This window comes from Vespa crabro, chromosome 14 (assembly GCF_910589235.1).
Source record: "Vespa crabro chromosome 14, iyVesCrab1.2, whole genome shotgun sequence".
NCBI classification, from domain to species: domain Eukaryota; kingdom Metazoa; phylum Arthropoda; class Insecta; order Hymenoptera; family Vespidae; genus Vespa; species Vespa crabro.
Genome location: NC_060968.1, coordinates 2,176,562 through 2,202,997, shown reverse-complemented (window position 1 = coordinate 2,202,997; position 26,436 = coordinate 2,176,562). Strand labels below are relative to the sequence as shown.

At 26.1% G+C, this 26,436-nt stretch overlaps 3 protein-coding genes and 1 long non-coding RNA gene across 13 annotated transcripts; 2 read left to right on the top strand and 2 right to left on the bottom strand.

The window, feature by feature from the left end:
* Positions 1–1,250: 1,250 nt before the first annotated feature.
* On the top strand, positions 1,251–4,269 carry LOC124428983 (hexosaminidase D-like). The gene has a single exon (XM_046973624.1). The coding sequence runs from the start codon at positions 1,665–1,667 to the stop codon at positions 3,411–3,413; it is 1,749 nt and encodes a 582-aa protein (XP_046829580.1). The 5' UTR covers positions 1,251–1,664; the 3' UTR covers positions 3,414–4,269.
* On the bottom strand, positions 3,819–6,850 carry LOC124428985 (ras-related protein Rab-28-like). The gene is made up of 4 exons (XM_046973637.1): positions 6,518–6,850; positions 5,147–5,332; positions 4,768–5,001; positions 3,819–4,654 (listed from the first exon to the last, which is right to left on the bottom strand). The coding sequence occupies exons 1-4, from the start codon at positions 6,590–6,592 to the stop codon at positions 4,430–4,432; spliced, it is 720 nt and encodes a 239-aa protein (XP_046829593.1). The 5' UTR covers positions 6,593–6,850; the 3' UTR covers positions 3,819–4,429.
* Positions 6,751–9,446, top strand: LOC124428986. The gene is made up of 2 exons (XR_006943355.1): positions 6,751–6,873; positions 8,176–9,446. It is a non-coding gene; the product is annotated as an uncharacterized LOC124428986 (long non-coding RNA).
* Positions 9,447–11,169: 1,723 nt separating this feature from the next.
* LOC124428984 (F-box/LRR-repeat protein 7) lies at positions 11,170–23,546 on the bottom strand. 10 transcript variants are annotated; one of them, XM_046973633.1, is made up of 9 exons: positions 23,010–23,546; positions 22,415–22,514; positions 16,106–16,305; positions 15,365–15,639; positions 14,682–14,948; positions 14,111–14,480; positions 13,442–13,645; positions 13,119–13,340; positions 11,170–11,607 (listed from the first exon to the last, which is right to left on the bottom strand). In XM_046973633.1, exons 2-8 carry the CDS (start codon positions 22,511–22,513, stop codon positions 13,205–13,207), a joined length of 1,551 nt encoding a protein of 516 aa, XP_046829589.1. In that variant the 5' UTR covers position 22,514; positions 23,010–23,546; the 3' UTR covers positions 11,170–11,607; positions 13,119–13,204. The 10 variants fall into 10 exon arrangements, with proteins under 10 accessions (XP_046829589.1, XP_046829590.1, XP_046829586.1 ...); XM_046973634.1 differs by having other exon boundaries at positions 23,068–23,546; XM_046973630.1 differs by having other exon boundaries at positions 23,489–23,511.
* Positions 23,547–26,436: the final 2,890 nt, after the last annotated feature.

Sequence of the window (26,436 nt, the reverse complement as noted above, 5' to 3'; positions counted from 1 at the left end):
TTAAAAATTCATCTGGTCTCTCATGTATAATAATTCAAGATCACATGAGATCACATTTAAAGAGATAGAAAGAGAAAAGGATATTAAGATCAATGTCACTTAATTTTTGAAACTCTTTGCCCAATAGAAAATCATGCTACTTCTATTCTTTCATTCGATAGAAGTCGAACAACTGTAATTCATTAAAAATTCATTCTGACCCTAATGTATGATGGTTCAAGGTTACTCCAGATCACTTCTAAAGAAGGAGGAAGAGGAGAGAAAAGGATGTAAAGATCAAAGTCTATATGTATTCGACACTTGAGTCATAAAGTTCTGAATAATCACCAAGCAATTCTTTGTCTACTTTGCTTTACCACGAAAGAGTGCTGACTCTATCGCGGTGTTTAAATTCGTTCGGATTTAATAGGAATCAGTTTCGATTAAGCACTCTTCCTTTCTACGAATAGATTCTTACCCTCTGTCTATTTTCGTTCTAAATTTATGCTTCTTCTTTTAACCGATGATACAAATCCATTTTAACTTTCGCGGTCAAATTTTTTTATGAATGAAAAAATTTTAATTTAACCTATTTCCCGCCATTCGTGTAAATATTAATTTATTTTACTTTATTATCAGATTTTCATCAGTATTACAATAATGCACGTCTTTATCTGATCAAATCTTTGCAGTCTTATAATAAACATTTTTTTGATCTTGTTGAATTTCATTTTTTTTTATTAAATTTCCTGTCGAAGTCAGGAGATAAAAAATATATGAAATGATATTAAGATAATTATGATATAAAAAAAGAAAAAAAATTAAAGAAAATATATATAAAATTATTTGATTCGTTAGGTTGTAAAATTCGTGATAAAAAGAAGTTTGACCTCGACAGAAGCTTTCTCGTTCTCGTGCATTTTTCCATTCGTACGCAGATTATGTGCCATCATTATTAAGTCGCTTATTGTCTCGAATTATTCCCCTCTGTCGATCATAACTATGTTGAATATGATGAGATGACTCATGCTCATTAATCGTCTAACGGGTGTTCCGGCGAATCATGGAAATTGATGCATAATTTTAACAACTACGCAGCTGCTCGATCGAGAATTATATATGTATATTTAACAATATTTAAATTTTTAGGTTATAAAACAAGAGAAAGATAATTTAATTAAATTTTTTTCTGTTATTTGAATGTTTATCATAATCGAATAAATGATAACATGAGTTATCATCAAGATAATTATATGATTGATTTATAATAAAAAAAGAAAAAAATTATTTCTGATATGATTTGTCAAAGTTGTCATTTCAAAATGGCGCTATTTTGAGATATCCTATTCGTTGGTAGAACTGCTTGTCAAAGTGTCCTATTAAGTTGAAAGATCTAGTGATTTTTTTTACTATCCTACAAAGGGAGATACGCAAATAATAATCTCTGCTTGTAATTAATGCAATTATATTTTTAACGGATAATATTAGAATGTGTTATCTCACGATAAGAAAGAACAGAATAATTCAGTATGAATAGAACATCGTGTTGTTAGTGTCGATTTTGTAAATATTCGAAACGAAATACCGGTTCATTGTTTTGCAAATAATTGAACGGATTTTTGGGCGATAAAAAATAAATTATTGTGATTGAATCTTAATGCTGCTCCGTTTTACTATTAATTGACATGACACGGCTAAGAGGCCGAGCTTCTCTCATGATAATCGTAATGATTACTTTTACATTGATGGTGGTTATATATCATATTCTCAGTAATGAAATAGATACTATTTCATCCGATAAGATTAATTCTCGAATGAAGGTTGAAGATGTTTATCCACTTGGTGATCTCACAGAGATTCCTATAAGTATAGTCAGGAAACAACAAATGGAATCTCAAATTGCAGGAAATGCAAAACTTGCCAGAAGTAGACAATTTGGAGATGGTATCAATGGTAATTCATATTCATCGTCCAATCCATTGTTCAAAGGACACAAAATCGTTCATTTAGATTTAAAGGGTGCTCCACCTAAAATAGGTTACTATAAATATCTTTTACCATTACTCAAAAAGTTAGGTGCCACTGGAATACTTATAGAATATGAGGATATGTTTCCATTTGATGAAAAGATAAAAGACATAAGCGCTGGTAATTGTTATACCAAAGATGATATTCGTATTATTCAGAACTTAGCAGAAGAAAATAATCTTATTGTCATTCCATTGATACAAACTTTTGGACATTTGGAATTTATTCTTAAACTTGATAAATATAAAGATTATAGAGAAGTTCCAAGATATCCACAAGTAGTATGTCCTACTTATAATAAAACGATACCATTAATTTATGAAATAATAGATCAAATTGTAGCAGCTCATCCAATCTCAAAGCACTTGCATATAGGAGCTGATGAAGTATATCAAATAGGAGATTGTTCGAGGTGTGTAAATACTATGGTTAAAAAACATTGGACTAAAAAACAATTATTCCTTGATCATGTATCTAAAGTAGCTAGTTATATCAAGGAAAAGTATCCACAGCTTACAGTATTAATGTGGGATGATGAATTTCGTGAAATTTCACCTCAAGAAATAATAGATAAAGATTTGCATTTAATGGTGGAACCAGTCGTATGGAAATATACAACCGATCCAGGCTCCACTCTGACAGATCAATTATGGGAGAGTTATGGTGCCGTTTGGAAAAGTGTTTGGGTCGCGACAGCTTTTAAAGGAGCTACTGCACCAGATAGATTTTATACGGATATAACTTATCATTTGGAAAATCATCAACGTTGGTTAGAAATTATTACAAAATACTCTAATCAAATTACATTTAAAGGTGTTATTTTAACAGGATGGCAAAGATATGATCATTTTAGCGTACTCTGTGAACTTTTATCGACAGCCATTCCATCACTTGCCATTAATCTGGCAGCCTTACAGGTATCGAATCTGAATGGTTTTCCCATTGAAATACCTAATCAATTAGCAGATATATTACAATGTGAAAATATAATCTCTTTGAGTATACCGGAACCTCAATATGGATGGACGAAATGTGGCTTTCATGGATCATCTGTATATGCAGTTACATTAAGACTTTATTCTTTAATGCAAGAAATAAATAAAATGGAACAAGAGAACATTTTTAAAGGATGGTTGAAGCCGTACAATTTAAAATATTCTTTCTCAAGTCCAAGTCATATTGAACGTATAATAGACGAATTAAATAGGCATAAGTTGGAGATAATGTATATTGAAAAAGAAATGCGTTCTGCAATGGAAGATATTTATGACAATTATACGATACAAGAGTGGTTAGAAACGTACATTACGCCTTTAAATGAAAAGATCACGCAATTGTACGAGGCAGAGGAGAAAATTCTTGAAAAAAATACATGGCCAAGAAGACCACTGACAAAGATTGATTGAAAAATAATTATTTTTCAAGAGTACACAATTCATTCTGAATAACAGAAATAGATAATAAGAGACTGATTAAAAATTTATTAGAACAAAAAAAGAAAAAAAAAAAAACCAATTGAATATTGAGATATATTATCTTTGTTCTTACAAATAACAGATAATCAATGCAATAATAAGTTAATTATATGTATATATATACTATGTTTTTTAAATTCTTGATAACAATAACATTATAAAAAGAAGGGCTCAATAATCTGATCAATTACGCCGTCCGTGATTTAAAATATCACGTTCGTCTCATTATGAATAACAAAATCTTTATTTACTTCGAAATCAAAAGAACGTGTTAAACACACAAAAGTGAATTTTACGGTAAATCTCTGTGCGTGGTACAATCAAAGTGCAAATATGTATTATACCAAAGTTGGTTTATTATTTGCATTAATTAATTTAATTGCAAATACCTTTTACAGTAAATGTTATAATATGTATACATGACTTGTACAAGAGCATGTATAGTCATACTCATTGTTAGTGTAAGTTGTAGGAATCTTAAGACAGTCAATGTAATTTTATTCTCATGAAAAGTTTGATCCCTCTCTAATAAATACTTCTTCTTTTTCCCTAGTTGATATTAGTATGTGTTTCTATGTTGAATCATGGTATGACATATTTTATAAAATTAAATTTGTATACACACACACAAACAAACAAACAAACACACATACACACACATACACGTTCATAAACATGCTATGGTAATTGTACAAACTATTGAAAAATATTTTCAACCTTGTTATAATCTAAATATTAATCTTATTATTGCCCTTAGGAAAATATCAATAAAATTGTTTTTCAATTATTCTATTAATTTATAGTCATTACCATGTTGATTCCTTAATAAAAAAAATTAATCGCATCTAAGTATAAACGAGCTATATTATTAGTCTTAATTCATCGAATATGTTTTTCTTATTTTCTTAAATATTATTATTTTTATATATATATATATTCATTAATAATCATTGTAAAGTGCAAACAGTTGACTTTGATATAGGAAAATGTGAATGAAAGGAAATCGGATGGTGTCTCTTATTAGGAAATCTTTTTACAACCTTATGAATCGTGTTCATATCCACTGTATCTCCAATTTCAGCAATAATAATCGGCTTATGAAAATCTTGATCATTTTTCGATAATCGTACACCTAAAACTTGTGCGGCCAAGCTTACGATACACAAGGAAAGCTAAAAAAAAAGAAACATATAAAAAAATGTTCATTTGAATGACGCGCTAAAATAAAAGGTAACAGATATTGATATTTGGCGCGCAACTTTAAAATACATTAAAACATAATTACCGATTCGCCAGTTCTCGCAGACATATCATAATATGGAAATCCATTTTCTGCTGCATAACGATGTGATTTATCTTTTTTAACAGTTCTTTGATGTTCCATATCACATTTATTACCGACCAATGCCATTAATGGTGGTTCTTCAATACTGTCGTTCATTCCACGTATCTTATTGGCCCATTCGTCGAGAATTTCAAAACTCGTAATGTTCGTAATATCATATACCAAAAGGACGATCTAAATTTAATGAAATAAATAGAGTTTAATTATTTTAATAAGAAGATATAATAATATAAAAAAAGAATATATAATAATAAAGAAAGAAAATAATAAAGAATAATATAATAATTAAATTATTTATTAATATTTAATAAGTTCTTACGTTAGCTGCAAACACGTATTTGTCCAACATGTTACCATGAAGAGCGAGACCTCCGACGTCCCAAAGGTGTAGGTTAACATTTTTGTAAGAACCAACGGTAATATTTTTTAAAAAGAAATCAATGCCGGCCGTTGGTGTGTATTGTCTAGTAAATTCGTTGGTGCAAAACTTCAAGGCGATGCTCGTCTAAAAGGGATCTTTGAAATTCAATTATCAGAGAATAGAATATTGTATCGTTCAATTATTTATAATTGTCAATTATAAAAATTAATTCTTGATCGTTGCGAAAGAATATACCGTGATAAATTCAAGATTAAAATTTTAAACTTTTATCAACGAGAGATAAGAAAAGAAAAATAATAACAAGAAAAGAAAATATATAATTAGGAAGGATCATTGAATTTTCAATTATCGAGAATAGAATATTAAATATCGTATAATTATTAATATCGTTAATTCTCCGCGTGAAATTATGAAAAATTATTTCTTAATCGTTGTAATCATTCGCGTAGGAAAATTCCAAAATGAGATTAGTATTTCTAATGAACGAGATAATAAAATAAGAAAAGAATAAATTGAAATTTTTTCTATCTTTTAAAATAAAAAGAAAATAATAATAATAATAAATTAAAATTTCATTTAAAACTGTGTTACCGATTGATAATTCTTATTCGTTTGACCCGGGAAATATAAAATTCAATTCGAATATATATATATACATCGAACGAGATAAAAGATAACGTGAATCAATTTTATATCTACGATTATCACGTACCTTAGAATAATCAATAATTTATTCATTTATATTAAAGAATTTCGTGTGTAAACTGCATTACCGATCAATAAATTCATATTTATCTCGATCAATTAAAGGAATGCCACAAGTTGTACAACATTACATGCAAGTGTTATTAACGACATGAAAAAGCTCATGAACGTTAAGGTTTTATCGATTGGAGCAATTACATTACCTTACTTTATTTTATTTTATTAAACATTTTCCAACATAATTTTATCGAGAATTTTATCGAGAATTTTATTAAGTAAATAATACAAAATTTGAACGTATAAAATCGTACAAAAAAAAAAAAAAAAAAAATAATAATAATAATAATAATAATAATAAAGAAAATAAATAAATAAGGGGAGAAAAAATATCTAAATTTTTTTTTCTTATTTTATTAAAATACAAATAAAAATAATATATATATATATTATTATTATTATTATTATTATTATTATTATTATTATTATTATTGTTGTTGTTATTGTTATTATTGTTATTATTTTTTTCATTTTTTTTTCTTTTTCTTTTATATATATCTATATATATATGTATATATATAAAAATGAAAACTTTGAGAAACTTACTTTTCCAGAGCCGGAATCACCGAGAAGAACAATTTTTAGTCGCCTCTCGGCAAGATCCTCTTCGATGTCGGACATAGATTGAATTAGATTGAGTTAAAACGATAATTAAGTTGGTTAATACGATTTTCGAATTCATAGGAAAAAAAAAAGAGAAGAAGAAGAAGAAAAAGAAGAAATATACGAACGATATGAAAGTATGGCGTCGGACTAATAAACGCGTTAACGAAGGCGTTGTTCGTGTCCGTTCGTATGAAAGTCGCCAATGAAAATCGAACGGGTCGACCGAGTGGCCAGTACGCGCCGTCGATGTCGACGTCGACGTTGTGTCGTCCTTTCCTGGTATTCACCGCTGCCCGGTATGAATAAATTAACAAAAAATCGATAACTAAGCACTACCTATGGTATAACCGTGCATGTTTTACGTCGACGTAGATTCTTTTTTTTTTTATTTTTATTCTATTTTTTTAATTTCTTTTTTTTTATTAATTTATTTTCTTTTTATTTATTTTTCTCTTCTTTCAAATCCACGCGTTATAAATACATTTCCATATATTTTTCATTATGTTAAGTTAAACAAAAGTGTTCACTCGAAATTTTTTTTCTTTTATAATACACAATTTTTTGATTGTTTTTTTTCTTCGTTTTTTTTTATTTTTTTTTATTTTTTGAGGGTTTTCTTTTTCTTTTTTTTTTTTTTTAGCAGCACTTCTTTTTATGAAATATTACAATAAGCATAAAATATGTATTAAACGATCGTTATTGATCAGTAAGTAAAATGGGGGCCAGCAATGTATTTTTTTTTCTTTTTTCTTTTTTCTTTTCTTTTCCTTTTCTAAATTTCTAATTATAAATCATTATAGAAAGTTGACTCTCAAGAAGTTTTCTCGTATTTATGAATAATAAGATAAATCGAATTTTTAATATAGTCAATTATTATTATCATTGTTATTATAATTAATATTAAACAATAATTAATAATAGTCGATTGTCACTGGTAAGAATTATTTGCATCCCTGAAAACTCGAAATGTTTTCTAACTGGCGATTGTTAAGTAAAAAAAAAAAAAAAAAAAAAAAGATTTATTAATTATCACGATGATCGAGAGATCAAGATTATTATACGATATCTAAACTTTTTATTTTTTCTTCGTCAATCGAGAACAATCAAAAAGATTATCGACACACGTAAAGTGGTTCCAACCAAGTCGAATAAATTGGATCTGTGAATGTGTTTGAAAAGTGTTATTTATTGTCGACAAAATTTTGTTTACGAGAGATCAAGGATAATTTGATTTTACGATGGCTCTTAGATCTATATCTACGAAATCTATTTCGTTCATAGAAATTAAAACGACCTTAGAACGTCTAAGTCGATAAAGATGAAAGAGAGATAAAATTATCTTATTAAAGGTAAAAGGTAAACTGTGATATCGTGACCCTGATCATGCTCATTATTGGTCAGGTCATTTTAATTTTTTAACGAACGTAGTCTGATCAAAGGATTTCCTTCGTAGGATTTTGTTAAGGAAGGGTGAGAATGGGGGAGTGGAAACCGGAAGAAGTGGGGATGATATAAAATATTACTTGGATCAATGAATAATTTGATAGTTATAGGCGATTTTAGTATTAAAACTTTTTTTTTTTTTTTATCGCGATAAGGATCATTTTCCTGGGGATGAGGGAAAGGAGAGAAGGACGAAGGCTATACGTGCTCCGACTCGTGGTTTATCATCCTAGTTCCTTTTTGCCCTGATAAATTACTATATAATTTACCAGACTGTGCGAATGTTTATTATGCACGATAAATATTCGAGAAACTTATAACACTTGTGTACATAAACAATTTATCTTTATACAAAATAATGTAAATGTCTATTAAAGATAAAAAAAAAAAAAAAAAGAATTTATGTATATACATTACAATATGGTATAATAATTTATTATTGATTATTAGTAATAAAAATGATATTATTCAATTGTTTTTTTTATAAAGAAATTATAAAGTTGAAATCTAAGGTTCAGGAAATTAGTTTATTGAATTAGCTGAATGATGTTTTTGTAAAAAAAAAAAAGAAAAAAAAAATTACTGACTCTATACGTATGTAACGAATCAATAATTGTATATCTTTGTTATCACACATTCAACGACTTTTTATGTATCAATGAACTTTTATCTAGATCCTTGTGGTAATAATAATAATAATAATAATAATAATAATAATAATAATAATAATAATAATAATAATAATAATAATAATAATAATAATAATAACAACAATAATAATAATAATAAATGAAAAGATTTTAATTGTTTGTTGATAAAAACCACACACAAATACGATACGATAACAGTATCACTTATTTATCTGATGTTAGGCAATGTTAAACTTGTGATGATGATAACTGATCGTGGTGATAACGATCATGATAACAATGAGGATAATAGTCTTATAAAAAGAAGTACATACCGACTAAATATCATACATAGAAAGTTTAAGAACTCCTAAACGAATCAAAAGATGTAAAATATATTTATATGTTGGTTACTCTGAAAATTAAATTATTAATGTTGTTATTGTTATTGTTGTTGTCGTTATTGTTCAAGATTCGTTATTAAAATTTCACGATGAAAAGATTAAATTTGTGCTAAATTTATATTCACTCTTAATGCCTTTAGTTATTCTGTTGATTGTATTGCCAAAGAATTAATATAATATATATAATAATTGATGATGACAAAATATTATAATTGTGGAAAAGGTCGACATTAATATCATGGCTATAGAAACAAACGGATTACAAAGAATTTTTTTTTATTTATTTCAAGCACTGTTTCTTACCTTTGTAATGTATAAAAAAATTTCAAAATGACACTAAGAACTACTATCTTTGAACATTAATAGTTCCATTGAATGCTTATTTTAGAAAACCTAAAGAAATTATTGTAATTAGTAGAACAAACAATAAATATAATATGTATTAGAATAATTGTTACTATTGATTTAATTCTTGTTTAATGATCGTTTGATTTACTCACAAAAAAGAAATTACGATTCTCCAGCCTTTTTTGTGTTTCCCACATCGAAACAGATGCGCTAAATGGTTTGACTAGACTTGAAAAATATAGTATTTTTCAATTCAATTTAATACTAATCTCATGTTTTTTCAATCTTCATAAAAATAATCGTCATTGACGATGATATACTAAGAGACATTTATTATTAAGTATACCAATACATTAACGCCAAAACTACATCAACAGACATTGGAAAATGTTGTCATAATAAAGTTTTTGATATTGTGAACAATTGTTGTATACGATTCACAATTATCCACGTAAATTCTTTAGAAATCTGTAATACTTTGTCGCCATTTGATTTTCGTATAGTGCTACAAGAAAAAATTTAATATTATTTAATATTCATAGATTTCATGAATAGGAATTTGGTGTGATTCAATGATTGTATAATCAATTAAATCATAGATTAGAAAAATTTCCTTAAATATTTATAAAATCTAATAAAATGACTTTTTAAAATTCATCAATAAATATTTCTTGAAAATATAATATCTCATAGATTTTATTATTCGTAATATATTTAAATTAATAATAAATTTTTAAAAATAACATATATGTATATATATATATATATATATTATTTCAAATCTTCATCATATGAATCTTGAAAAATAATTTATTATTTTATTATATTTAATAATTTATTATTTAATTTATTATTTATTATTTTTAAGAAATATAATTAATTATATTTCTTTTTTATAAAAGAAATTCATTATACCTTTTTGAATTGTCTCTTTATATTTCCAATTATCGCTCTTTGAATTGGCAATAAAACTTATTCCAAATTTTTCTATCGTAGATGTCATATTTTCTAGATTTTTATCGTCTACAATCTTTGATTCTTTTTGATTAAGAAAATTAGCGAAAATAAATTTTCTTTTTTTCAAAAATTAAATACCAATTCTTCTTCTATGAAAATTCGCAAGCAGATTTTTTTTTTCTATAATTTCTTACGAAAGCAAATGTTTCTTAATTTTCTAACTCTTGAAAAATATGAGATAATGAAGAAGCTGTTAAGAGATTCAAGGAATACGATCGTAAAACTCTCATCATATTTTTGTCCCGTGTTAATCTAAATCTCGTACACGACTGATTCTTTCTGTTTCTCAATGCCAATTGTCAAGAATTATTCTCTAGAGAGGTAAAACAATTATATCAAACTTTACTCTTGAAAATACAGGATAATTCAAAATCGAACAGTTAAATGAAGGAAAGAAAGAAAAAAAAAAGAAAAGAAAAACAAAATATCAATACTATAAATAACAATCTCTTAGTTTAATTTGATTCATAGATTATAATAAATACAAAATATTAATAACATTGTTATAACTTTAAAATGAGAAAGAATTTTTTACCTTTATATATCATCGAGCCTGTCAGTTGGTTTGATTATCTGAACGATAATTGAATGAAAGAAATTTTTCCAATTTCTGAAACATTTCAAATAAATTAATATAAATTAATAATAAATTCTGATTAGTTTGGTTATGTAATAATTGATTTGTATATAAATAATACATTTTTTTAGTGAAATAGATGACAATAACAAAAAATATACTTACATTTTTTTCTTTTTATTTCCGTTTGTTCGTAATTTATGACTTTTTGTTGTTAAATCGCCTTATGTCACATTCTTAAAATATATAAATACAAAAATAGAGATATATAACAATAGAAAAAATATTAAACTTAATAAAAATAATGCGTTGATAAAAAAAAATGATTACTTCGTTTTTACGTGACGAATAATTTCAAATGAGAAGCAATGTATAGTTGATCTATTCTTTCTCTCTTTCTTTTTCTTTTTCTTTCTTTCTTTTTCTTTTTCTTTCTCTCTCTCTCTCTCTCTCTCTCTCTCTCTCTCTCTATTTTTCTTTCACGTGGAATATCAAGTATGAAACGAAGTAAAATGGGATAAAAATATGACGTATCACACAGTTCGTGTTTTTATAGAAATAGCTTCATCACTATTGGTCTATTGGATAAGTCTACGTTCATTGGCTGATTCTCTATTCAAACAGAATTCGACCAATCACGTTACTATACACAAATCTAATTGATGGAAGATCTTGTCAAATGCAAGTTATTCCGTAGTAAATACATAGATAAGGTTAAACATGCGAGAGTAACCTTTTATAAAAATGATTAATAAATAAACTTTATATATTTATATATATATAAAGTAAAGGTTTTCATTTAAATTATTAAATTGTGTAGATTAAAATATTAAGTAAACGTTATAAAATGTTATATAATAATGATCCTCGTATAATGTACAATAAGGTAAAATCAATTCTTTTATAATTAATTTTGTAATAATCGTTTTTTCTCGTCAAGAACTTCTACATGCATACATGCACACATGCATACATACATACATACACACATGCATACATATACACTTGCATATATACGTACATATATACATACATATATACATACATACATATATTTTAACTTTTTTTTTTTTTTAGTTTTTAATGAATAAAGTATATATTTTTTGTCTATATTTTTATAAAGGATAAAATAATAAAATCAATCACTATATATTCCCGTTCTGTTTATTTGATTTCAAAATATATTTCAACTTTCAAAGAATTTTACTCCGTCATTTTTCATATATATATATATATATATATATATATATAGAATAAATATTCGCAATATATATATATACACAATTTGCGTAATTATTTATTGAAAAAAAGAAAAAATAAAATAAAATAAAATATATATATATATAAATATTCGCAATCTATAATTGATTTTATGCTCCTAATAAACGACGAATGTTATTGTCCCCAATAATTCGAAGTGCAATAATTAATATTGTATCGATTGCCAGAATGCCGGTTACTTCGTTTCGACGATAATAATGAGGCATATTATATTGTATACCACATCGGTAACCACGGAAAATCGATTGTCCTGGATATATTTGAGCGTTGCTCGTATCTAAAAAAAAAAAAAAAAAAAAAAAAAAAGAAAAAAACAAACAAAAAACAAAAAACAATAAGAAAAAATGTAATATATTATTCCATGAGATCTCAATTCTCTGGTTTCTTATTGATATTAAAGATAAAGGGAAAAAATGATTGATTGATTGATTGATTGATTAGTTGTTTGAATGGGGAAAAAAAAAAATAAAGAAAAAGAAAAATAAATAAATAATTTTATTTTATGTACTATATATGTCTGTTTTCTATGTATATGTATTATATATTATAACTACTATAATATAGACCGGGTGGACGAAAAGTATTTAAATGATTTTAAAAATCAATTACTATTTATCAAGACTTTTTCAAACTACAGAAAACCTAAGAACTTTTGAGATCCATTCTGTATAATACTTTATACAATAGATTTCTTAATTTCTAATTTTATAATATAATTTGTACGAATTATTTACAAAGAAAAAAAAAGAAGAAAAAAAAAAGAAAAAAAGAAAAAAAAAAGTAAAAGAACTCATTTAAACGACAAAAGTATATATTTATATAAATTCTTATATTTCGTTTACCTTTGTAAATATCGTCTAATTTCGAAAATCCATTAGCGTGAAATCATTAGCGTGAAATCATTATTGTGTATACGTCACGTTTGAAATCAATTAAAAATCAAATCTTTGTAATTTTGTAATAAATAATAATTTGATACTCTGCAACATGTCGTCGTTCGTACGACCGTCAGTCTATCGGCACGTTCGAAATTAGCTTTAACAATCTCGTAATATCTTCCATCGCTGAAAGGAATATATTTCATATATATATATATTTTTTTTTTTACTATCATTATTTTTTATTTTATTTCGTTTTTATTTTATTACGTATTTGATATACCTACCTCAATACCAAACACTTAAGTTTGATACACTTAACGCGTAAAATGTCAATGGCTTTTTGACTTTTATCGGAAAATCTTAAATTTTCTGGATCCCAACGTAACTCGAGTCGTTCCAAATTAGGAGAATTATTAGCGATTCCATCCATTAGCTGATCTACATGAATATTAACGCCAAGTCTCTCTTGGGTACCCATTACGAGAATTCTGAAATTCAATTGTTAATACGAATCTTACACCTTACTGTATAAACTCATTTTAATCATTTTATAATTTTAAATCATAGTGAATCTATAGGATATATCTATGTCAAAAGACATATCTGTATGTGATATTAAATAACAAAAAAAAAGAAATATGAAATAAATTAAACACCCAAGCATACATATTACTTGCCCTTAACAAAATTTTTTTACGCGTTATGAAATTTGTGAATTCAACGAGACAAATGAATCATTGTTAGATTTAATATTAGAGAAATCTCATTGATTCGAAAAGACGAGAACTATTTTGTCAGATTCAACGTTTTTACGAATTAAAAAAAAAAAAAATTAATAATAATAATTAAATAAAGAAAATGTTTGGAAACCACAGTCACGTATCAACATTTCGAATTATTCAGCAAAAAAAAAGTAAAAAGAAAAAACAGAAAAAGAAAATGAAAATTCTTACTTGGCATTAGTGAGAATCGGTAAAACACTTTGCCAAAGTTGGTCGGTGATATGTGGCATTCCAGATAACAAAATACCCCAAAGTTGATGGCCATGTCTCGACAAGAATTTGTGCAAAGCATCGTCAGTTAAATTATCCGAACTGTCAAGGTCCAAAGCAATTAAATTTCGTGGATTGCCAGATTCCACCCATGCCTTTAACACGCTATCATTGAAACCGTTTAATTGGCCGGCACTGAGGAAACGAAGACCAGGTATTCTGGTTAACATGTCGATCAAACATTCAGTTGATATATCCGTAGCTGTTATGTCCAATTCTTGAATACTGGATTTTTCCCATTCTACTTGCATAACGTAATCGCTTTGCAAATCTGTAAACATTATCGATATTCTTATTTAACGATGTTTAATGATTTTGATCAATGAATTATATCGAAGAAAATATTTATCTTAACTTTCATTGCAAATTAATTTTAATACACGTTAATACGATCTTTGTATATATTTAATCGAAAATTTAGATTAGGATAGATCATTATGATGATATTGATATTAATAATGTTGATCCTTACTTGTTCCTTGCATTAGAAGACACTTCAATCTTCTGCTACGTTGAAATAGAGTCTTCATGGTCGAACCGGTGACCTTGGCACAAAAATTCACAGCGAGACACTCTAATTGTATACAATTTGAGGAAAACGCATCTATATGGGAATCATCGACGAAATTTATCCCATATAAATTGATCACACGCAAATTCGGCGTCGCCGATTTCAATTTGTGAACGTTTATAACCTCGTAAATTTCTTCCTCTTCTTCCTCAACTTTTTCGTAAGTTCCTGTAATGGCAATTTATCGTCGATTATAAATGAACTTTTTAATCACGATTTTTCTTTTTTTTTTGTAAATATAGACAAAATGTTTTCTTTTATTTGTAAATGTTTCTATTAAGACAGTACGATTTTAAATGTCTTCAATTAATTTTTTTTTTATAAGAAGTTATTTTTATAAAAATAGGAGGATTATTTATTATATATATATATAGTCGTTTAATTAGAAAAATGTTCATATGTGACAGTGATTCTCAACTTAAAAAAAATTAATTTTTTTTTCTTCCATAAAAGAAGTTACTTTTATAAAAATGGAAGAATTAATTGTAAAAAAAAATATATATATATATATTTGTAAATATTGTCTGTGTCAGTAATTTTCAAAGCTTTTTAACAAATTTTTTACAAACATAAGTTGAACATACCAATCAAATGAAGTATTTCCAAACCATTGATGAAATTATAAATCTTTCTCATGAAACCTTCCATAAATATGACTTCCGAAAGACAGATACACATGTATTTAAGTTTCGTCGGAAATGCTTGCATCTCTGAGAAATCGTGTAACTGCATGGCGGTCGAAAAATCAAGTAGCATGTGAGTTAAATTAGGACACTTGTTTGCTAATTCATGGAGGACGGTGTGAGTGATAAGCTCGATAGGTAACTCGATGTATCGTAAAGATGCACCGAAACGTATGCTGTAAATTATTAATTAATTTATTTAATTTAAATATATATATATATGTATCAGAAAATAATTAATATCAATAACAACGATATTGATATTAATTATTAACATACTTATGCATTAATAATATTAAAAATATTTCATAACAATAATCTTTAATAATAATGATATTTAATAATAGTAATACGAACGCCATATTTATTTAATAATAATAATAATAATAATAATAATAATAATAATAATAATAATAATAATAATAATAAAAACAATAATAATAAAGATACTATATTTATTCATTTAATGATGATAATGATAGTAAAGAAAAAATATTATACATGGAACAGAAATTTAAGTATGTTTCTTCTATTTTCGCACTTGGCATCGTTCAGCAGACAATATTACGTCGGAAACATAAACTGTATATGTATAAAGAAAGGTCGTTTTAATTAACAATATGATGATATTATTTTACTAACCTTATTAAATGTAATAAACTTTCGAGTGATCCAACATGGAGCCCACTGATTTCCGGTCTCAATGATACGTGTTTCCAAAGGCGCGTGTCGTAAGCGATTTGCCTCCATTTTTTACAAACCCTTGCGACCTTGCATATCTCTCGATGCGACAGATAACTGAAGACATTTAGAATCACCTTATCCGGTAGTTTTTCTATCGTCTAAGAAGAAAATATTTTACGATTAACAAAATGACAAAAGAGAAGTCATAATTACAAATAAACAATTTGTTGGAATCGTTGAGATAAATTGTAAAGAAAAAGAAAAAGAAAAACAAAAGAAATAAACATAAAAAATAAATATAAGAAAAAAGTATTAAACAAATAATCGCTAATTTGGAAAATAAAAAAATAAAACTTACTAATTTAGGCAAAAAAAATTGGCTGATTTACAAAACAAAAAATTATTAATTCTTAATTAATAAAAAATAAGTAAGGGTCAAAGCATTAATAATGCGAACAAATAAATGGCTTATTAATCGTTAAAATATCATCAATATAAATCAATATAGATCTAATCTAATAAAAATTATTTAACATACGCATCGTAGAGAAAAAACGAAAAAAAAAAAAGTATATGCGTATATACAACATATACGTAGAGCAACTAAACAAAATCGAGATTTTATTATTTCACCTACGTATCATTTTATATATATATATATATATTTTATTTTCCTACATAAGAAAAATAAAAAAGAGGACAAAATAAAAAAATAAAAAAAAAGAAAAAAAAAACAGAAATCCAGATCAATTCCAAGAGAAATTTTTAACATGTTCGACAACTTACGGTGGCTGCAAAACGACTCTTAATAACACCACCTTCGGAAACGAACATCTGAGACGTTTCCACAGCGATCTGACCCCATACATCTACACCTCCTAGATCCATGGTGTTATTTTTTCTCGATACGATATCAATACGACAAGTATTTATATATATATATATATGTGTGTGTGTATATATCAAAAAAAAAAAAAAATAAATAAATAAATAAATAAAGAAATAAAAGAAAAAAAATCCACGAACACAGAGGAAAATTAAAAAAATGAAAGAGAAATTAAAAAATAAATAACAAAAATAAAAACCTGACCACGTTCTCACTTATATAAATAAATAAATTCCGAAAAAAGATGAGTACGCTCTTTATGCTTTTTCTTCTTCTTCCTCCTTCTCTTCTTCTTTTCTTCTTCTTTTTCTTCTTTTTTGTTTCTATTTTTTTCTTTTTCTTTTTTTTTTTTTCTCAAGTTCAACGTTAATGAAAAATCAAACACTAAATTGCACTTAACGTTCTTAATTCAAGATAGATACTTTTTTTCTGTTTTTGTTCCCGCGCGCGCGTGTGTGTGTGTATGTGTGTGTACATATAAGTCAATCTGTCTGTCTGTGTGTATGTTTGTTTCTTTAATCGTCGAAATTTTTTGACGCGATCGAAATGAAGAGAGGGGAGAAATGAAAGGAAAAAAAAAGAAAAAACAAACAAAAAGGTAGAACGAATTTACAATTAAGATTTTATAATTGCGATCGGAGAAAATCGTGACACGAGGCTCGGATTCGCGTTTCGCAGAAGCCACAAGTCTTCTCTCTGCCCTTTTAATCGGATCGCGCATGCGCGTTGTCCTAAATATAAGACTACGTTAGTCTCGCTTACACTTTATTTTAGAATCATTACCTACGCTATCGCCAACGAGCCAGTATTTCTGTTTCGAACATTTGATGATTTTATAATGATGAAGATTGATCACGTGGAAAAAAGCGGCAAGAAAAAGAAAAAAGGAAATAAGAAAAGATTAATTGATCGAATAAATGTTATAAACGATAATTCATATATAAACATTTCGATCGAGGATTTTTATCGATCACTTTTTTTGATTTCTTTTTTTTTCTTTTTTTTTTTTTTTTCTTTTATTTTCTTGTATTTTGTTTTCTTTTTTTTCCTATTTTCATTTATATGACTTATTAAGGAGAATCAAAAGAAGAAGAAAGAAAAATATTAATAAAAATGAAAGAAGAATGGAATGAATAAATGCAGACAAATAAAATGAGTCAAAAGAAAGAAAGATTAATGAAAGAAAAATCAATTCATTGTTTTATTCAATTATTATAAATTTTAATTTAATTTAAATAATTTAAGTATTATGGGAGAGAGAGAGAGAGAGAGAGAGAGAGAGATTAATGGAAAAAATATCTTTATATAAAAAATAATCGAAAATTTTCATTAGTTTCCTAAATTATCTAAAAATCTAGTTATCTAAAAATTATCGTTCAATTATTCTATTCAAATAATTTAATAACTATTTTTGCGTAATAAGAATAATTTTAAATACTATTGCTATTTGTAATAAATAAATAACAAAATTCGATTATCGTTGAAATAAAAATATTTGCTAATTCAATGACTTCATATAAACAATTAAAAATCAAATATAAATTCTCTAATGAGAGTAACTTAAAAAGATAATTAAGTAAATCTTTTTGAATGAATGAAAATCTAATTGGAAATTTAATTATTCTTATATCTACGATAAATGAAAATTCTATTGTCTAATAGAAAATAAGTTTTTTTTAAATATTATAAATATTATAAATATAATATTTAAAAAAAAAAATTAAAAATCCAATAATTAGCTCTAATAAATCTAATATTTTTAATAAATCTAATATTTTTATCAATTTATGCCATATAATGATCGTACAAATTTACGAAAAAAAATGTGAAAATGTTAATTTAAGGATTTTTTTTTTTTTATAACACACTTTATAATTTGTACATATTTAAACAATCGTAATTCATAAACATGAGATATATCCTATTTTCGATTTTAATTCGATTAATTGTCGATAAATAATTGAGCGTAACGAACGTGAGTTGCTTGAGGAACGTGAGAGAGACAAACAGTTGGCTAGATTTCAACGAGTCGTGCCAACTGATTTGAATGTCGAAAATTTAACATTTTAATTAATAATTAATAACAATAATATCTAAATAAATCAAAAATTAATTATATATAAATATATATATATATATACAATAAATATCTAAATATATATACATATATATAAATATATACAAATTAAATAATATATCTTAATCAAAATAAAAAAGAAATATATTAAAAAAAAATCTATTAAAAATATATTAAAAGCAACAATATTATAAATTAATAATTAATAACAATAATAGGATGAATAAAATAAAATAAAAAAGTGAATAAAATAAAAGAACAATTAATTAAAATAGAAGTCAATTTAAGAAAATTAAATTTATTTATTTTAAATCAAAAGAAAATTTATGTTAAATAAAAAATTTAATAATAAAAGAAAGAAAAGAATATTAATCGTCGGATAGCTAAGATTGTGATAATTAAACTTGTATAGATATATTTATTGCGTGAATGAAAAATTATTAAATGTTACCAAATGTTCCTAACTAAGTATAAAAATCAATTACTCCTTTTCAACGTCTTTTAGGCTAATAGATTTTTCATTTTATTTATTTTTTCTTTTTTTCAATATGATAGATAGATAGATAGATAGATAGATAGATAGAGATAGAGAGAGAGAGAGAAAGAAGGATGTTAAAAGCATGTAAAACTGCAAATTTGGATGGTAAAATTACAAATCTCAAAAAAGGAGTTTTGAGAAAGAGTATTTTTTAAATTATTTAAGAATTTTTGATCCAACTAAGAACTTTTGGCCCAACCTGTATATAGTACGTATAATAAATACACATGTATATATATATATACATACATATATATATAATATTAAATTAGGGGAGTCCCTAAAAGTGCACGACGCAATTCATTCATTTGGTTTCCTTATTTACCAGTTCGATTCTGAATAATTTCATATCGATTTTATTATATATATATATATATATATAAAATAAAATAAATTTTTAATTTTTAATTATATTAATTATTTCTAATTTCGAAATCGAAACTCATACTTGAAATGATTCGGGGATTTAATTATAAATTTGATTTGAACTTCAAAGAGTGAATTCGTTTAAATTAATTTGAACGATATTGAATACACTTATATACTTGATATAAATATTTATTAATTAAATTGGATACACCATACACTAGTATATTTGAATTTTTACATAAAGATCTAATATTATTTATGAAACTTTCAACTAATTTTGATAATAATTATCTATTATTCATTTTAATATATTGTATAGCAGAAAGAAACTATCTAAAGTTTAACCCTACATATGACCTATTTAAACTTCATTTGAACTTGGCATGAACTTCAAGTAGAGCTTGTTTCTATATATATATATAAATATATATATATATATATACATATATATATATATATATATATATATATATATATATATATATATATAATTTATTCTATAACTATAATATAGTATTATAATAATAAAATGTGTTATACTATATAGTAATAATACAGTATTAAAACAGTAATAATATAATATAATACAATCTATAGTATATTAAAAATCTAACATCTTAAAAAATTAATAATTAATTAAAAATAATAAATTTAATATAAAGAAATTACAAAAAAAAAATATTAATGAACTTAAAAATAGCAAAAAGAAGTGAAAAATAAAAAATTTTTAAAACTTCCAAAATGTTATTATCTTTTCCCTTCTTTTTTTTATACCTACAAATACATATATATATATATATATATATATATATATATTTATTTATATATTTATATATTTATATATTACAATTTACCTTTATTTTAGCTGATGTTAGATTTCTACGTGTATTATATCCAATTTCTTCTCTCGATATTGCACTAGTAGCATGTACAACATTTAAATGTGACCAAGTACTCATTATCCTGGACTAATATAATAGTCACTAGAATTATTAGAAGAACTTTGAAATTGGATCAGGTAATAAATAAATGATGAAATAATGTATTATGACCGTAATCGTAACAATGTTTTTAATCGTTTGACCGATCTAGAAGAGAGCAAACTACCAACTGTGAGTCTGACTTTAATTAGTTATAAATAAAGACAAGCTAAAGCATGCTAACCGATGGATGACTCGTGCGCCAGAATAGATAGCTCTCTTATTGACATACTCAGGAGGCATCATCGATGAATACGTTACATCTCAGTATAAAAGTGGAAGAGAGATAGATAGATAGATAGATAGATAGATAGAGATAGAAAGAGAGAGAGAAAGAAAGAGAAAGAAGGATGTTAAAAGCATGCCGATGAACATCCCAATGTCCCTTGACGAGATCATCAAGGTTGCCAAAAGATGACTCTTACATTCCTCGACAATATCTGTGTGTGTGTGTGTGTGTATGTATGTTTGGTATTCGTATGATCAAAAAAATTTTATCACCGATCGATAGATCATTTGTCCCTTTTAATCAAACGATGTCAAACATCTTCAAATGTATAAACGACTAGTGAATGCTTTTTGTTTTTTTTTATTTTCTTTTTTTTGTTTTTTCGAAAGTTAACAACTCACAAGCTTTGTGAATCGTTCAAAAGAAGAGAGAAGAAAGGAAAGAAAAGAAGCTAAAAACGTATGAGAATGAAACGTCGAGATGTCAAATTTTTTAACAAAACAAAATATCCTAATAATAATCTAATGGATCGATAGAACGTCATTATTAATCTATAATTTCATTTCATTACGTTTTCATTACATTTCATGACATAAAATATCCGTGGAAGATGAGGGAGGACAATTTTAATTGTCGAATTACGTAACATCATAAAAAAAAAAAAAGAAAAAGAAAAAAGAAAGAACATAAAACAATAACTTCAATGATTTCAAATAAAATCAAACTATTTGATTTTGTTTTTGATTCGATGTTTTTCTAATACAGATCGATTAAAGATTCCACGCGAAATATAATAGAATTTGTTTCTTATATGAAAAATTGTAATATAAATTTTATATTTTCAATTTATATTGAAAATTTATATATTGAAAATATTTTAATAAAAAAAAAAAATTTTATATTAAAAACTAATCCGATCCTCGACGAGTAATAACGTTTCTCGTTTGATTATGAAAGAAAAGAAAAGAAAAGAAAAGAAAAGAAAAAAAGAGAGAGAAAGAAACAGAGAAAGAAAAAAAAACAAAAAAGAAAGAAAGAAAAGAAAAGAACATTTTTTTTTTAATCATCATATAATCGTCATAAAACTAAATCGTCTGATAATCATCAACGATTTCATTCAATGATTTCGTTATTAAAATATATACAATACATTTTAATATAATTTATAATTTGTTTTGTCGATCTCACCGTATTAGAACGTTTGATGATCTTCTCTTTTCCATCCTCCTCGAGACAATTTAGTTGTTGCAGTGCTGCCTCCACGCTTAGGACATTCCAATTGGACATTCTTCGTATATCCATGATGGCACGTATGTATGTATGTTGAATGTTGAAAACGATCAGAGAAACGAGAAGGAAGAAGACACGAAAGTACACAAGAAAACGAACGTATATAAAAGGAATAATAATATATATTGTTAAGATTTTTAATGGAATTTTTTCTTTCTTTTTTGACGTGTCCGTGTATGTATGTGTCTGTGTCCGTGTCCTTGTATGTTTGTTTGCTTGTTTGTGTTTGTGTGTGTGTGGATCTATATTTATTTATTTATTTATTTTTTTTTTTTTTTTTATTTATTTATTTATTTATTTATTATTTTCTTTCTTTTATAGAAAATAATACTTTTGCACAGGATGAACTTAGAAAAAAAAAAAAGAAAGAAAAAAGAAATGGACGATTATGTACGCACATATAACACAGGATTTTAATTGTCAAATGATCAATCGATCGATCGATCGAACGAAAGATCGATCGATCGAAATATTGTCACTAATAATTACTCACAACACAGAATTAGTATTACGAACGAAGATGAGTTAAATGATAACAAAATGTATATTACTTTTTGGTCTATATGTGTTCACTTTTATACCGTTGTCTAAAAAATTGACTTTTTCTCCGATGTATTTATATAATAAGACAGATATTAGAGTTTATCTTGGAGATGTCAACGATGATGTTTCGTATAAAAACGAAACCAAAAAAAGAATATTCCTTTTTCATCGATTTCGAGTCACTCTGATTATAATTCTCGACAATTTTTGTTCGATGATATTTTGACCGGGCACAAAGGCATTATATAGTAAATGAAATGTCGAACGTTAAAATAGCCTGATACAATTGATTCTTATCTTTTTTCTATTGTTTTTCTTTTTTTTTTTCTTTTTTCTTTTTTCTTTCTTTTCTTTTCTGTTCTTTTTCTCTGCCTTTTCTTTAGTAATCCAAGAAAAAAGATGCTCGCGACTGAACGGAAATGGACCTACTCGGTCATCTTGATGTTAACTCGTACGGATCTAATATAAGTCAGCCTGTATGTTAACCGACAGTCGGAGAGGAGAAAAATGTAACTAAAATAATCTCGAAAGTTTCTCTGCTTCCTCGAAATAGAATTACTGGAGTGGCTGTGGATGCCATGTGGGAGTTGTACGGCCAGTAGAGGGCAATCGCGGCATCATGCAAAAACTATTTCAACGATTTCGAAAACGTAACTTACGATTTGTTCTGCGCTGAGCTTAAATTCGAAAATTTTTTACATATAAATTTTTTCAAACGTTTTCTTTAGCCTTTCTTTTTCTTTTATTTTTTTTTTTTTTTTTATAGTAAATAAACGTATAAAATAAAATAGAATTAAATACCAATCAAAAGTTATGTAAATTTTTATTAATTTTACAATTAACGTTTCATGTAAATAATTTATTTTAATGATTTTTATAATTAAACGATTAATCGGAAGAATTAAATGTAATATGTCCTACTACAGGTGGTTAAAACTACTTGTTCGAGAGTCAAACTCTAGCCTTTTGGCTGGTAGCCACTTAGAATTTGATTAATTAGTTCCGCGCATTGCATTAGTGTGTACAAAAAGTACATACTTTCGTATTTTTTTTTATGACCGAGAGATGGAATTACGAATGATTTACCGACGGTCGATAATGAACATTTCTACGAAAGTTGGTAATTGCTTATTCCTCGATCAGTTATTATTGAACGGATCGTTTTAATCGATAATAACAAACTTTATGGATTATGGATCGTAAAGCTTAAATACAAAAGTTATAATTAAAAATTTTCCATATCTTTTGCTACGTTCCTTATAAAAAATAAATAAATAAATAAAAAAATTAAATACCAATCAAATTTCTATAAATTTTCATATATTTTTTAAATTAATATATCGTACAGTCTATTTTAATGTCATTTTGATTAAACCGAAAATAAAAAGAATTAATGTCGTATATTATACTGGGGATAAAGTTATAACTGCTTATTCAAGAATCAAATTGGAGCTTTTAGCTGATATTCATTTAAAATTTGTTTAATTAATTCTCATGAATTGCACAAGTGTATAGAAGAAATTTAAACGTTCGTATTTTTTCTTTGTCTTTTTCTTTTTTTTTTGTAAACGAGCGATGGAATTACAAATGATTTACCGACGGTCGGTAATAAATATTCCTATAAAAGTTGATAATAGCACCGACCAAATTAATCAAATCATTGTCGAGTTTCATTCGACAATGGCAAATTGTAATAATGTTAAATACATATGTTAAACATTATTAAATGTTTAAATAACATTTTTTTACACTATAGATATATACTTATGTGTTTAGAGATACTTATAAAATATAATATATCGTTTATGATAAATCTCTTTTGTTTTTTAATTGTTTTAGAAATAATCGTATTATCATTTTCTTTGTTTCTTCATTAAATGTACATTTATTCTCAATGAATGTAAATTTACTATTGTTCAATCATAGTTCATTATTAAAAGAAGAAAATATATATATAACATAATAGATATATATTTATATATATATATACGCATATATTATATGATTGTTATATATAATTAATATAATATAAATATAAAATATATAATATATAATATACGTACACTTATATATAATTTTTATATATCTTTTTGATAAAAATGTTGACCTCAAAAGGAATAGTCATATTTTTGTTTTCTTATCGATTGTAAATATAATGAAAATAATATAACCGATCGTTATAACGATCGATATAACGATAATAATATTGATAATGTTTTCCAGATTGATGTTATAATACTTTTCTGAAAGAAATATTAAAAAGAGTAAGTAAGAGAGAGAGAGAGAAAGGGAGAGAGAAAGAAAGAGACTTCATCATCGATCATTCGTATGGTCCGTACGGTTTCGATAATTCGCAACCGTTTCGAAATCTTCGATCGAAAGAAAAAGATCTTATCGAAGAGTTCTTCGAGTGAACGGAGATAAAATTTATCTCCCGATAAATTCGAGCAAGGTAGGAGCATTAGTATAAGAAGAATATATATATATATATATATATATATATATATATATATATATATATATATTAATCTTAAAAAAAGAAGGAACGAGAAAAAAGATTTAATCGAATCGGTTAGGGTTGTTCATTAAGAGACAAAAGTCAGTCGACGTTACCGGGTTACACGACGTTCATTTCGTTCGTTAAACGTTTTCTATATTATTATTTCTATATTATTTTTTTTTTCTTTTTTTCTTTTTTCTTTCTTTCTAATTTTTCCCTGACTCTTTTCAATCGAAAAAGTGCCAAAGATATACTACATATGTACGACGAGAATAGCCGAACGTAACAACGACAACAGCAACAACAACAACAATAACAACATCAACAATAACAACAACAGTAGGAATAAGATCAGGAGAAGAAGGAGCAGGTGCAGCAACAGCAACAACAGTAGCGTAGTAGTAACAGCAGCAACAGTAATAGCAGCAGTGTAGCAGCAACAGCAGCGCCTCTCTATCGATCTTTTTCGTAAACGGTCGTAGTATAGTAGGAATAGCAAAGAGACATAAAAGAAGACTCCGTTCTATTCTTTCCCTTTTTTCTACATCACTTATTGCCTTTCCCTTTCCCTCCTATCCACTCATCTTACACATATACTCGTTCATTCGTTCACTTCCATCTGTCATTTTCTCTCTCTCTCTCTCTCGATCTCTTCTTACTTGCGCATTCTCTCGTTCTCTCTCTCTCTCTCTCTCTCTCTGTTTATATATATATATATATCTTTTGTTCTATTTGCTCTATCTTTCTTTTCTCTCTTTCACACATTCTCTATCTTTCTTCCTCTCTGTCTTTCTCGTTCTGTCTTTCTTTCTCACTCTCTCTGCCTCTCCCTCTCTCTCTATCTCTCTGTCTTTCTTTCTTTATCGTATACGGAGTG